Raw genomic sequence first — 13,902 nt, forward strand, 5'->3', positions numbered from 1 at the left:
GGTCTGTGTGGGAGAACCCATGTGAAACTGTGAAAACAAAAATCAACAACAGGAGTGTGTTAGACAGGTGAACATACAGACAGGTGTGTGTGTTAGACAGGTGAACAGACAGACAGACAGACAGTGTGAAAAGACAGACAGGTTAACATACAGACTGACTGACTGACAGACAGGTGAACAGACAGACAGGTGTACCTGTCTGCAGTGTGTCTGTGTCGGTGATTGCGGGGGGCGACTCTGTAACTTGATCATGTGACAGGAAGTGAGAGCCCACAGGTGAATTAAGGACTCGCAGGTAAACAAACATGAAACACGCTGTCGATGTGTGGTTGATGTGTGGTTGTCATAGCAACACGTCTCACCTGTGACGTCACGGCCGAGTCCCAGACCTGAAGCGTGAACCAATCAGAACACGGTCAGCTTTCTGCTAATCAATGTATTGATTGATCGGTCATTCTGTCTCTATCTCTCACCTGTGAAGTCGATGTGAAGACCTGACTCCGCCCCTCCTGATGACATCATCTCTACAGACCCATTCAGTAGTTAGTCAACGGTTATTGATTTATCAAGTTATCAAGTTATCAATTTATCAATTTATCAATTTATCAAGTTATCAATTTATCAAGTTATCAATTTATCAAGTTATCAAGTTATCAAGTTATCAATTTATCAAGTTATAAAGTTATCAATTTATCAAGTTATAAAGTTATCAATTTATCAAGTTATCAAGTTATCAAGTTATCAATTTATCAAGTTATCAAGTTATCACATTATTAATCTATGAATTCATTAATTCATTAATCCATCAAGTTATTGAGTCAAAGCTCCCGTCAACAAAAGGAACAGACTGATAATCAATAATCGTTTACCTGCATTTGTGTTCGTCAGCAGAGTCTGTCGACCGTTTCCTTAGAAAGACAAAGTGCCAGCCAATCACAGCCTTCAACACGCTCCGACTCATCATTCAACAATCAAATCAAATAAAACTTTATTGTTTTTGATATATTACATGAATGAAGTACAGTGGGCATATAATCAAAAAGATGAATAGATGTAATTCATGCTAAATACCACAGAAGTTTATTATTAGTGTGACAATAATCTCAGTCTTACCGGTAGCGTCAGGTGAGTCCGCTGCACCTGTGAGGACAAAAATACAAATATCAGAGGATTAAATATAATTAAAGCAGCCACACTGTAACAGCAAAATAACAAATAATAATTATGAATGGAAAGAGGTCAAGTCAGTCAACTATACAAACAATGAAGTAAATAGTACGAAATATGTCACCATAAACAGCGCTGCATAAACAAATAGACAACAACTCAGTTCAACTTTCAAGACAGGAATTCAAATGGAGGAGAAAACAATTAGTGTGTGTGTGTGTGTGTGTGTGTGTGTGTGTGTGTGTGTGTGTGTGTGTGTGTGTGTGTGTGTGTGTGTGTGTGTGTGTGTGTGTGTGTGTGTGTGTGACCCACAGTCTTAAAGTTCAGTCCACTTGGTACAGATTCCGTTTGGTGTTTTTTCACAACTCAAACCATTCAGTCCAATCCAGTATCACTCATAAAAGAAAAACAACTCAAAAACTCCAATCTGGGTTTTAGGGTTCCTTTATCATTTTATAACCCTCACCCTTCTTTTAGAGTCCACTCCTACAATGTGTTCTAACAAAAACTAAGAAAAGAGATCATATTACTCCAGTATTAGCTTCTCTGCACTGGCTCCCTGTTAAATCAAGAATAGAATTTAAAATTCTTCTACTCACCTACAAAGCTCTAACTGGCCAGGCACCGTCTTATCTTAAGGAACTTATAGTTCCATATTACCCAACTAGAGAGCTGCGCTCCATCAATGCAGGGTTACTTGTGGTTCCTAGAGGATATAAAAGTAGGATGGGAGCCAGAGCCTTCAGTTATCAGGCTCCTCTTCTGTGGAACCAGGTTCCAGTTTCAGTCCGGGGGGCAGACACACTCACCACTAAGAGCAGGCTTAAGACCTTCCTTTCTGATAGCACTTATAGTTAGGACTGGTTCAGGTTTATAGTTAGGACTGGTTCAGGTTTATAGTTAGGACTGGTTCAGGTTTATAGTTAGGACTGGTTCAGGTTTATAGTTAGGGCTGGTTCAGGTTTATAGTTAGGGCTGGTTCAGGTCTATAGTTAGAACTGGTTCAGGTTTATAGTTAGGACTGGTTCAGGTTTATAGTTAGGACTGGTTCAGGTTTATAGTTAGGACTGGTTCAGGTTAGGACTGGTTCAGGTTGGTCCAGCCCCAGGTTTAGATATGCTGCTATATGCCTAGACAGCCGGGGGACTACCTAGGATACGCTGAGCTCCTCTCTCCTCTTCTCTCACTCCTTCTTTATGTATTAATCTCCTATTTATGCACATTACTGATTTTGCTTCTTCCTCGGAGTTCTTGTGCTTTCTCGCCTCGCAGGTTCCCAGGAATCGGGGTTATATCTGGACTGTCATTGTGCCACCTGCTGAGGCCATGCTGACACCCACTGCTACTACCACTATCATTATTAGTCACATTACTATTATTATTATCATTATTAGTCACATTACTATTACTATTACCTGTACCATTACGCATATTAGCTTTGCTTCCACCCTGAAGCCCTTTTTGCTTTCTAGCTTTGCAGGTTTCCATGAATCGTTGTGGTACCTGGACCGTAGTCGTGCCTCCTGCTGTGACCCGCCTGACACCCACTGCTACTTCCATTATTATTATTAGTCACATTACTAATACTATTCCCTATTTCATAATTATAATATAATAATTGCTGCTGTTATTATAAGTAGTCTTATTTTCTTTCCTTCGTTACTCTGCTTACTACTCTTATTATATGAATAATTTATGTCATAAACATTGAATGTGTTGTATCTCTGTTATGCTGTTCATTCTGTACACATGACATCTATTGCATTCTGTCCATCCTGGGAGAAGGATCCCTCCTCTGTCGTTCTCCCAGAGGTTTCTTCCTTTTTTCTCCCTGTTAAAGGTTTTTTTTAGGGGAGTTTTTCCTGTGCCGATGTGAGGGTCCCGGGACAGAGGATGTGAGGGTCTAAGGACAGAGGATGTGAGGGTCTAAGGACAGAGGATGTGAGGGTCTAAGGACAGAGGATGTGAGGGTCTAAGGACAGAGGAGGTGAGGGTGTAAGGACAGAGGATGTGAGGGTCTAAGGACAGAGGAGGTGAGGGTGTAAGGACAGAGGATGTCACATGTGTACAGACTGTAAAGCCCTCTGAGGCAAATTTGTAATTTGTGATTCTGGGCTATACAAAATAAACTGAATTGAATTGAATTGAATTGAATAATAACCCTCACCCTTCTTTTAGAGTCCACTACTACGATGTGGATTATAACCCTCACCCTTCTTTTAGAGTCCACTACTACGATGCAGAGGGCTGTGATTGGATAACTGGATGATTGTGGGCGTCGACCGTGGGAAACATGAATGAACTCTTGTCAGGTGGTGAGGATGTAATGCTTCTGACAACTGGTCGCTACAACACATAGAGAGTCGAAATTAAGTTTGTAAGGTGAGCACAGGTATGAACAGGTGAGCACAGGTGAGAACAGGTGAGAACAGGTGTAAACAGGTGAGCACAGGTGAGAACAGGTATGAACAGGTATGAACATGTATGAACAAGTATGAACAGGTGTGTAAAAGTATGAACATGTGTGAACAGGTGTGAACAGGTGTGAACAGGTGTGAACAGGTGTTTAAAAGTATGTGTGTACAGGTGTGAACAGGTGAATGGATGAATGATGACATGAAGAGTTAAAGAGCTTTGAGTGCTCTGAAGACTAGAAAAGAGATAAACAGAATAAATGTCTTTCTGTGTTTCAGAGTAAAAGTATTTTTTATACTAACCTTCCTGGGCCACAGAGTGGGAGGAGCCTGAGACAGAGCTGGAGAGGGATTGGTCAGGCCCCGAGCTCAGAGAGCTTTGGTCTGGTCCTGATTGGTCGATGCTGATGTCAGAGTGATGAGGAGGATCTTCACACCAGGATGAAGGAAGGAGAGCAGAGAAAGGAGAGTCACAACAAGTGAGTTTAATCTTCCTTATCTGTTTATCAGAGACAAGATAAACTCCATTAAAGGAGGCGTGTCTTCATACTCATCCTTAAAGTGTCACCACTTCCTGCACTAACAACATTTAGACCTGAATCCATCACCAACACCAGTAATCACTGCTTTTCAGATGAAAAGGGGCTTTGGGGGCTTAGTATCTCTTTAAATGGTCTTTTGGCTGCGGGTCGGACTCAAACCTGCAGCGGTAAGGACCCGCTCTACCAGAGGAGCCACCTGATGGTTTGAGCTATGTGTGATTTTGAGTTTTAGGTTCCCAGATTTAAAACCAGTCAAACTGCTGCCGATGCTGTTGATGGTATCATGAGACCTGTTAGTGGACTACATCACACCTGTGGGTGGGTCACATGACACCTGTTGGTGGACTACATCACACCTGTGGGTGGGGTCTCATAACACCTGTTGGTGGACTACATCACACCTGTGGGCGGGGTCTCATAACACCTGTTGGTGGGCCACATCCCACCTGTGGGCGGGGTCACATGACACATGTTGGTGGACCACATCCCACCTGTGGGCGGGGTCACATGACACCTGTTGGTGGACTACATCACACCTGTGGGTGGGGGTCACATGACACCTGTTGGTGGACTACATCACACCTGTGGGTGGGGTCACATGACACCTGTTGGTGGACTACATCACACCTGTGGGCGGGGTCTCATAACACCTGTTGGTGGACTACATCACACCTGTGGGTGGGTCACATGACACCTGTTGGTGGACTACATCACACCTGTGGGCGGGGTCTCATAACACCTGTTGGTGGACTACATCACACCTGTGGGCGGGGTCACATAACACCTGTGGGTGGACGGGGTCACATGACACATCCCACCTGTTGGTGGACCACATCCACCTGTGGTGGACTACATCACACCTGTGGGTCACATGACACCTGTTGGTGGACTACATCACACCTGTGGGCGGGGTCTCATAACACCTGTTGGTGGACTACATCACACCTGTGGGCGGGGTCTCATAACACCTGTTGGTGGACTACATCACACCTGTAACACCTGTTGGTGGACTACATCACACCTGTGGGCGGGGTCACATAACACCTGTTGGTGGACTACATCACACCTGTGGGCGGGGTCACATGACACATGTTGGTGGACCACATCCCACCTGTGTGCGGGGTCAATACCTGCAAGTGAGTCCAGACTGGAACCGCTGTTCTGATCTGCAGACGGAACTTCTGTCACATCCGAAATTATTGCTAAAACACGTACAAGAAGAAGACTGATCAATAATCAATCAATCAATAATCACAACTGATTAGTGATGAAGTTGATTCTGATGATGTGCAACATAACTTAAAATAAACATTAAGTTATGTTAAACAAGTTAAACAGTTTAAAAAACACAGCTAACAAACAAAAGGAAAATGAACTTCCTAATTGACAAACCAAACTGCTGACCGGTTGATCTAAAGTCCACACAGGGATATATGAAGGGTGAGCATGAAGGTTACGTTCTTAATTTAAAGCTGTTAACAATGGTCTAATTTATGCAGATGAAAGAAAATGATTTCTTGACATGGTGTTCAAATTTCAATTTAGGATCAAACATAACAAAAAGATTCCTGGAGGAAGGTTTGACATCCAGATAACTGTGACATCCGTCCTTTATACCTCTTTATAATATGTATTTATTGTTTATGCTTTATATAAAACTCTATCATATGTATTTAGTATATATGCTTTATATAAAACTCTTTATAATATGTATTTATTGTATACGCTTTATATAAAACTCTGTCATATGTATTTAGTATATATGCTTTATATAAAACTCTTTATAATATGTATTTATTGTTTATGCTTTATATAAAACTCTTTATAATTTGTATTTAGTGTATACGCTTTATATAAAACTCTTTATAATTTGTATTTAGTGTAAATACTTTATATATAACTCTTAATATGTTTTAAGTTACAGACCTCACCTGGACACTCACCTGTAAATTCCCAGTGAGAAACTCCGCCCCCAAATGAACCCAATATACCTGAGAGAGAGAGAGAGAGAGAGACAGGTAAATAGACAGACAGATAAGCAGAAAGAGAGACAGGTAAACAGACAGAAAGGTAAAAATAAAGAGAGACAGATTCAGAAACAGACAGGTAAACAAAGAGAGAAATCAGTGAGCCGACCGACTAGATTTCCTTTAATTTCATTTGGTTTCCACCTGTAGCCCCGCCCCCTTTAGCTCACCTGTCTGACTGTCCATTCCGCCCCCTCCTGCCCCCCCTCCGTTCATCAGCTTCTGTCCGTTACCTAAAAACACAAATAAGAGTCAATATGTGTGTGTGTGTGTGTGTGTGTGTGTGTGTGTGTGTGTGTGTGTGTGTGTGTGTGTGTGTGTGTGTGTGTGTGTGTGTGTGTGTGTGTGTGTGTGTGTGTGTGTGTGTATGTGTGTGTATGTATGTGTGTGTGTGTGTGTGTATGTGTTTGCATGTATGTGTGTGTGTGTGTGTGTGTGTGTGTGCGTGTGTGTGCGCGTGTGTATGTATGTGTGTGTGTGTGTGTGTGTGTGTGTGTGTGTGTGTGTGTGTGTGTGTGTGTGTGTGTGTGCGCGTGTGTATGTATGTGTGTGTATGTGTGTGTGTGTGTGTGTGTGTGTGTGTGTGTGTGTGTGCAGTGTATCAGTAAGTTATTGATCAGCATTTATTGGAAGTCATTTTTAATTTACCGTTGGACTCTGAGTCAACTCCGTCAGAACCTGCCGACACAAACACAAGTTTAAATGAAATTGATGAGATGTCATCACATGACACAGACCTATCGCTGCTTCACGTCATGTGTGTTGTCATCACATGATCACTGTACTAATATTAATATAGACACAAAATAATCATCACTGCCAGAGTAGAAATGTATTTCTCTCTGCAGCCTGTTACCTCTTTAACAAAGTGCATATGCATAAGCGCAGAACCGATTTCTACCGGCGAAATGCGTTTGTCTTATTTATTAATTATTAACGTCTGTATGTTTTGAAATCTTTGAGATCTTTGAGATCTGTTCGATCTGTGATCTGTCATCACTCTGGTATTAATCTCCAGTGATGATGAGCTATATCAGATCAGTACGATTGGCTGCAGCGTCCAATCAGATAATTGATGAACAATATACAGTGGGGCAAAAAAGTATTTAGTCAGCCACCAATTGTGCAAGTTCTCCCACTTAAAAAGATGAGAGGCCTGTAATTTTCATCATAGGTACACTTCAACTATGAGAGACAGAATGAGAAAATTCCTGAAAATCACATTGTCTGACTTTTAAAGAATATATTTGCAAATTATGGTGGAAAATAAGTATTTGGTCAATAACAAAAGTTCATCTCAATACTTTGTTCTATACCCTTTGTTGGCAATGACAGAGGTCAAACGTTTCCTGTAAGTCTTCACAAGCTTTTCACACACTGTTGCTGGTATTTTGGCCCATTCCTCCATGCAGACCTCCTCTAGAGCAGTGATGTTTTGGGGCTGTCGCTGGGCAACACGGACTTTCAACTCCCTCCACACATTTTATATGGGGTTGAGATCTGGAGACTGGCTAGGCCACTCCAGGACCTTGAGATGCTTCTTACGAAGCCACTCCTTCGTTGCTCGGGCGGTGTGTTTGGGATCATTGTCATGCTGAAAGACCCAGCCACGTTTCATCTTCAATGCCCTTGCTGATGGAAGGAGGTTTTCACTCAAAGTCTCACGATACATGGCCCCATTCATTCTTTCCACGGATCAGTCGTCCTGGTCCCCTTGCAGAAAAACAGCCCCAAAGCATGATGTTTCCACCCCCATGCTTCACAGTAGGTATGGTGTTCTTTGGATGCAACTCGGCATTCTTTCTCCTCCAAACACCACGAGCTGAGTTTTTACCAAAAAGTTCTATTTTGGTTTCATCTGACCATATGACATTCTCCCAATCCTCTTCTGGATCATCCAAATGCTCTCTAGCAAACTTCAGACGGGCCTGGACATGTACTGGCTTAAGCAGGGGGACACGTCTGGCACTGCAGGGTTTGAGTCCCTGGCGGCGTAGTGTGTTACTGATGGTAGCCTTTGTTACTTTGGTCCCAGCTCTCTGCAGGTCATTCACTAGGTCCCCTGTGTGGTTCTGGGAGTTTTGTTCACCGTTCTTGTGATCATTTGGCCCCACGGGGTGAGATCTTGCGTGGAGCCCCAGATCGAGGGAGATTATCAGTGGTCTTGTATGTCTTCCATTTTCTAATAATTGCTCCCACAGTTGATTTCTTCACACCAAGCTGCTTACCTATTGCAGATTCAGTCTTCCCAGCCTGGTGCAGGTCTACAGTTTTGTTTCTGGTGTCCTTTGACAGCTCTTTGGTCTTGGCCATAGTGGAGTTTGGAGTGTGACTGTTTGAGGTTGTGGACAGGTGTCTTTTATACTGATAACAAGTTCAAACAGGTGCCATTAATACAGGTAACGAGTGGAGGACAGAGGAGCCTCTTAAAGAAGAAGTTACAGGTCTGTGAGAGCCAGAAATCTTGCTTGTTTGTAGGTGACCAAATACTTATTTTACAGAGGAATTTACCAATTAATTCATTAAAAATCCTACAATGTGATTTCCTGGATTCTTTCCCCCCATTCTGTCTCTCATAGTTGAAGTGTACCTATGATGAAAATTACAGGCGTCTCTCATCTTTTTAAGTGGGAGAACTTGCACAATTGGTGGCTGACTAAATACTTTTTTGCCCCACTGTATATAGATTAAAGATGGCGCCAGAGGTCGGCAGCCTGTCGCAGCAGCTCTCTACCAGCTTTGCTACTTTTGTATTTTTTCTACTATTTTTATTCGTTGTTGTCTTCTTTTTTTGGTAATTGTATGTTCCTGCTTCAGCGTTTTAGTTGTAGCGTTTTTTCCCCTTTCTCTGCACACAACTGGAACTTTTAATCATGCTGACCTACACCCGCGACGAGCTTCTGCGCTACCGGAGCGGAGCCGGTGCCCGCATACCCGACGCCATATGGAGACAACCCCGTCGAGGAAAAAGAGCCGGAGTGAGGCTCCGGGAGAGGATGGAGGGGGACAGGAGAGTTAAACCTTTTCTCCCCACGGTCATTATGGGGAATGTGAGGTCCCTCGCTAACAAAGTGGATGAACTGTCAGCATTGGTGAGCAACCAGCGGGCCTACAGGGAGTGTAGTCTGCTCTGCTTCACGGAGACATGGCTGCACGGGAAGATACCGGACAGTCTGCTGAACCAGCCGGCTTCACGCTAGTTCGGGCGGACAGAGGGAAACAGAGTGGTAAGAAGAGAGGAGGAGGTCTTGCTGTCTTTGTCAACTCTAAATGGTGTAATCCCGGCCATGTCACTGTGAAGGAGTGTATCTGCACTCCCGACATTGAGCTCCTGGCGGTGGGTTTGGATCCTACTATCTACCGGGAGTACTCACACATTGCTGTTATTGTTTACATCCCACCATCAGCTGCAGAGGAGCGCGAGTGACGTCATCCACTCTGTTACAGCGGGGCTTCAGACTCAACATCCCAACTCACTCATGATGATCAGCGGGGACTTTAACCATGTCTCCCTCTCTCCTGTCCTGACCAACTTTAAACAGTATGTCAGTGTTGCAACGAGAGAGAACAAGATCCTGGACCTCTTTTACGTGAATGTAAAGGGGGCCTACAGCTCCTCTGCCCTCCCCCCCCTCGGTGAATCTGACCATAACCTAATAGAACTTGTGGCCACCTACAAGCCACTGGCTATGCAACAGGCAGCCAGCACAAGGACTGTGAAGGTTTGGTCGGAGGATGCCGAGGAGACCCTCCAGGAGTGTTTTCAGGTCACAAACTGGGAACTGTTCCAGGAGGACTACAGGGAGGACATCGAGGGCCTCTCTCGTTGCGTCACAGACTACATTCACTTCTGTGAGGACACCATTGTGCCAGCAAAGAAGGTCCGCTGCTACCACAACAACAAGCCGTGGATCAGCAAAGAGTTGAAGGGCCTTCTCAACAGGAAGAAGAGGGCCTTCATGGCTAAGGACAGAGGGGAACTTCGGGCTGTTCAGAAGGAGCTGAAGAGAAAGCTGAGAGAGGCTAAGAACAGCTACAGGGAGAAGATCGAGGCTAAGATGGGACAGAACAACACTAAAGAGGTGTGGAATGGGATGAAAATGATGACAGGCTGCAGTCTGCCTTCATCTGGAGTACAGGGTGACCTAGCACTCACATCGGAGCTCAACCTATTCTTCAATAGGTTCGACACTACCCCCACCCCGGTGTGCTCCGATAGTGAGGCTAGGTCTCCACCTAACACCTCTTCCCCCATTCACACCTCTGCTGGAGTCTCTGCTCCCCCTTCCATCTACACCTCTGCCACCTCCCCCTCTCTCAGCAGACTGTTAGGACCAGAGGATGCCCCCCCCTCACCCACTAGCCCTCTCCAGACCAACATCTCCACACCAGTGGACCAGGACAGCCCATCACTCCCCCCATCCCCCCCTACAACTGTTCACCCACGGCCAGGAGCTCACAGCTCCCTTCAAACCCCCTCACCACCCAGCCCCACCTTCACCCCCATCCAGGTACAGCATCAGCTCTCCAGGCATCAGATAAGCAAAGCCAGTGGACCTGATGACAGCAGCCCTAGGTTGCTGAGAGTGTGTGCTGGACAGCTGGCAGCTCCTCTCAGGCACCTCTTCAATCTCTCCCTGAGGTTGAAGAAGGTGCCCACAATCTGGAAGACGTCCTGCATCGTCCCGGTGCCGAAGAAGAGTCGTCCCAGCGGTCTTAATGACTACAGACCTGTGGCCCTGACATCACATGTCATGAAGACCCTGGAGAGACTGGTTCTGCGGCACCTGAGGACCCAGCTTACAGCTTTCCTGGACCCACTACAGTTCGCCTATCTGCCACACATCGGGGTGGAGGACTCCATCATCTACCTGACGCACAAGGCCCTCTCTCACCTGGAAGCTGGGAAGCACTGTGAGAGTCATGTTCTTTGACTTCTCCAGTGCTTTCAACACCATCCAGCCCTCCTTACTGAGAGAGAAGCTTCTGGAGATGAACCTGCACCCCGACACCACTTCCTGGATCACAGACTACCTCACAGGCCGGCCACAGTACGTCAGGGTGGATGGCTGTGTCTCTGAGTCTGTGATCAGCAACACCGGCGCACCCCAAGGAACTGTACTGGCACCGTTCCTCTTCACTCTCTACACCTCGGACTTCCGCTTCAACTCTGGTTCCTGCCACCTCCATTGTTGGATGTATCACCAGGGACAACGAGGAGGAGTACAGAGGACTGATTGAGAGCTTCATCACATGGTGCAGCAACAACCACCTGAAGCTCAACATCAGCAAGACCAAGGAGCTTGTGGTGGACTACCAGAGGAACAGAAGCCCCCCTGTCCCTGTTTTCATTCAGGGAGGGGAAGTGGAGAGGGTTGAGTCCTACAAGTACCTTGGGGTGCAGATAAACAATAAACTGGACTGGACACACAACACTGACGCCCTCTACAGGAAAGGACAGAGCAGGCTGTTCTTCCTGAGGAGGCTGAGGTCCTTCAATGTGTGCAATAAACTGCTCAAGGCATTCTACCAGTCTGTGGTAGCCAGTGCCCTCTTCTTCTACCAGTCTGTGGTAACCAGTGCCCTCTTCTTCTACCAGTCTGTGGTAACCAGCGCCCTCTTCTTCTTCTACCAGTCTGTGGTAACCAGTGCCCTCTTCTTCTACCAGTCTGTGGTAACCAGTGCCCTCTTCTTCTACCAGTCTGTGGTAGCCAGCGCCCTCTTCTTCGCTGTAGCGTGCTGGGGTGGTGGCATCAGGACTGGAGATGCCAACAAACTTAATAAGCTGGTGTGGAGAGCCAGCTCTGTGGTGGTCTGGAGCTGGACAGTCTGGAGTCAGTGGGTGAGAGGAGGATGAAGGCCAAACTCAGAGCCATCCTGGACAATCCCTCTCACCCTCTCCATGAGGAACTGTGGCAGCTGGGCAGCTCTTTCTGTCTGTGTCTGTGTAGTTGAGCTGCTGCAACACTCAAATTTCCCCCATGGGGATCAATAAAGGAATATAATAATAATAACAACGAGGGGGCGTGTCAGCCCTCACAACAAATATGGCGGCGTCGAATGATTTCCGGTTCAAATGAGGAGTGAGGAGCGAGGAAATGACAAATAAGAGACTTGGGATGTACCCAGTGTCTCAAGAGGTCAGGGACAGTGTCTCTAGAGGTCGGGGACAGTGTCTCAAGAGGTCAGGGACAGTGTCTCTAGAGGTCAGGGACAGTGTGTCTCTAGAGGTCAGGGACAGTGTCTCTAGAGGTCGGGGACAGTGTCTCTAGAGGTCAGGGACAGTGTGTCTCTAGAGGTCAGGGACAGTGTGTCTCTAGAGGTCGGGGACAGTGTCTCTAGTGGTCAGGGACAGTGTCTCTAGAGGTCAGGGACAGTGTCTCTAGTGGTCAGGGACAGTGTCTCTAGAGGTCAGGGACAGTGTGTCTCTAGAGGTCAGGGATCTTTGCAGATGATGTGGTTCTATTGGTCACTGCAGAACGTGACCTTCACAACGAACGGGGGCGGTTTGCCGCGAGCGTTAAGAGATCTGTCCCACCTCCAGGTTTGTGTTCATGGTGTAAGACAGTGGATTGATCCTCTGGTTTGGAGTTCAAGAATCTTGTGGTCTAGTTCTCCAGTGAGATTCATGTGCAACAGGAGATTGTTCAGGTTCAGCGTTTAGGGTTTAGACTAAGGGGAACGGAGGTTCAGGGTTAGGGTTTAGGGTTAAGGGGTTCAGGGTTAGAAGGGTTCAGGGTTAGGAGGTTCAGGGTTAGGAGGTTCAGGGTTAGGAGGTTCAGAGTTAGGAGGTTCAGGGTTAGGAGGTTCAGAGTTAGGAGGTTCAGGGTTAGGATGTTTAGGGTTAGGAGGGTTCAGGGTTAGGAGGTTCAGAGTTAGGAGGTTCAGGGTTAGAAGGTTCAGAGTTAGGAGGTTCAGGGTTAGGAGTTTCAGGGTTAGGAGGTTCAGGGTTAGAAGGTTCAGAGTTAGGAGGTTCAGGGTTAGGAGGTTCAGAGTTAGGAGGTTCAGGGTTAGAAGGTTCAGAGTTAGGAGGTTCAGGGTTAGGAGTTTCAGGGTTAGGAGGTTCAGGGTTAGAAGGTTCAGAGTTAGGAGGTTCAGGGTTAGGAGGTTCAGGGTTAGGAGGTTCAGAGTTAGGAGGTTCAGGGTTAGGAGGTTCAGGGTTAGAAGGTTCAGAGTTAGGAGGTTCAGGGTTAGGAGGTTCAGGGTTAGAAGGTTCAGAGTTAGGAGGTTCAGGGTTAGGAGGTTCAGGGTTAGAAGGTTCAGAGTTAGGAGGTTCAGAGTTAGGAGGTTCAGGGTTAGGAGGTTCAGGGTTAGGAGGTTCAGGGTTAGAAGGTTCAGGGTTAGGAGGTTCAGGGTTAGGATGTTTAGGGTTAGAAGGTTCAGAGTTAGGAGGTTCAGGGTTAGGAGGTTCAGAGTTAGGAGGTTCAGGGTTAGGAGGTTATTGATTACCTGGTTGGGAAGCTGCTGAGCTGCTCTGACTTCCAGCTGCTGAAAAATAAATGGGTTTAGAAGAACATTCCCTCACTTCTTCAACAGGACTAACCCTAACCCTAACCCTAACCCTAACCCTAACCCTTCATCAACCAGAGAACTAAAAAGTTAATAATCATTCATCTTTCATTCATAACCGAACACAGAAGTTTCATTTCAACATTTGAACAAGATGAAACTGTTGATTCCTATCTGATTCATGACTGACGATGATGATGATGATGTTTCATGATGAAGACAGGAAGTAAAAGCTACCTGCTG

The 13,902-nt window shown here is 45.9% G+C and overlaps 1 protein-coding gene and 1 long non-coding RNA gene across 2 annotated transcripts; both read right to left on the bottom strand.

Annotated features, from left to right (window-relative positions):
* Positions 1 to 223: 223 nt before the first annotated feature.
* LOC129096779 (uncharacterized) lies at positions 224 to 529 on the bottom strand. The gene is made up of 3 exons (XR_008531496.1): positions 474 to 529; positions 363 to 389; positions 224 to 243 (listed from the first exon to the last, which is right to left on the bottom strand). It is a non-coding gene; the product is annotated as an uncharacterized LOC129096779 (long non-coding RNA).
* A 281-nt stretch (positions 530 to 810) lies between these two features.
* Positions 811 to 13,633, bottom strand: LOC129097006 (putative lysozyme-like protein). Its single transcript, XM_054605677.1, has 8 exons — positions 13,600 to 13,633; positions 6,799 to 6,828; positions 6,321 to 6,383; positions 6,067 to 6,114; positions 5,254 to 5,325; positions 3,885 to 4,010; positions 1,114 to 1,140; positions 811 to 908 (listed from the first exon to the last, which is right to left on the bottom strand). The coding sequence occupies exons 3-8, from the start codon at positions 6,364 to 6,366 to the stop codon at positions 811 to 813; spliced, it is 417 nt and encodes a 138-aa protein (XP_054461652.1). The 5' UTR covers positions 6,367 to 6,383; positions 6,799 to 6,828; positions 13,600 to 13,633.
* Positions 13,634 to 13,902: the final 269 nt, after the last annotated feature.

The sequence above is a fragment of the Anoplopoma fimbria genome, chromosome 10, assembly GCF_027596085.1.
Source record: "Anoplopoma fimbria isolate UVic2021 breed Golden Eagle Sablefish chromosome 10, Afim_UVic_2022, whole genome shotgun sequence".
Taxonomy (NCBI): domain Eukaryota; kingdom Metazoa; phylum Chordata; class Actinopteri; order Perciformes; family Anoplopomatidae; genus Anoplopoma; species Anoplopoma fimbria.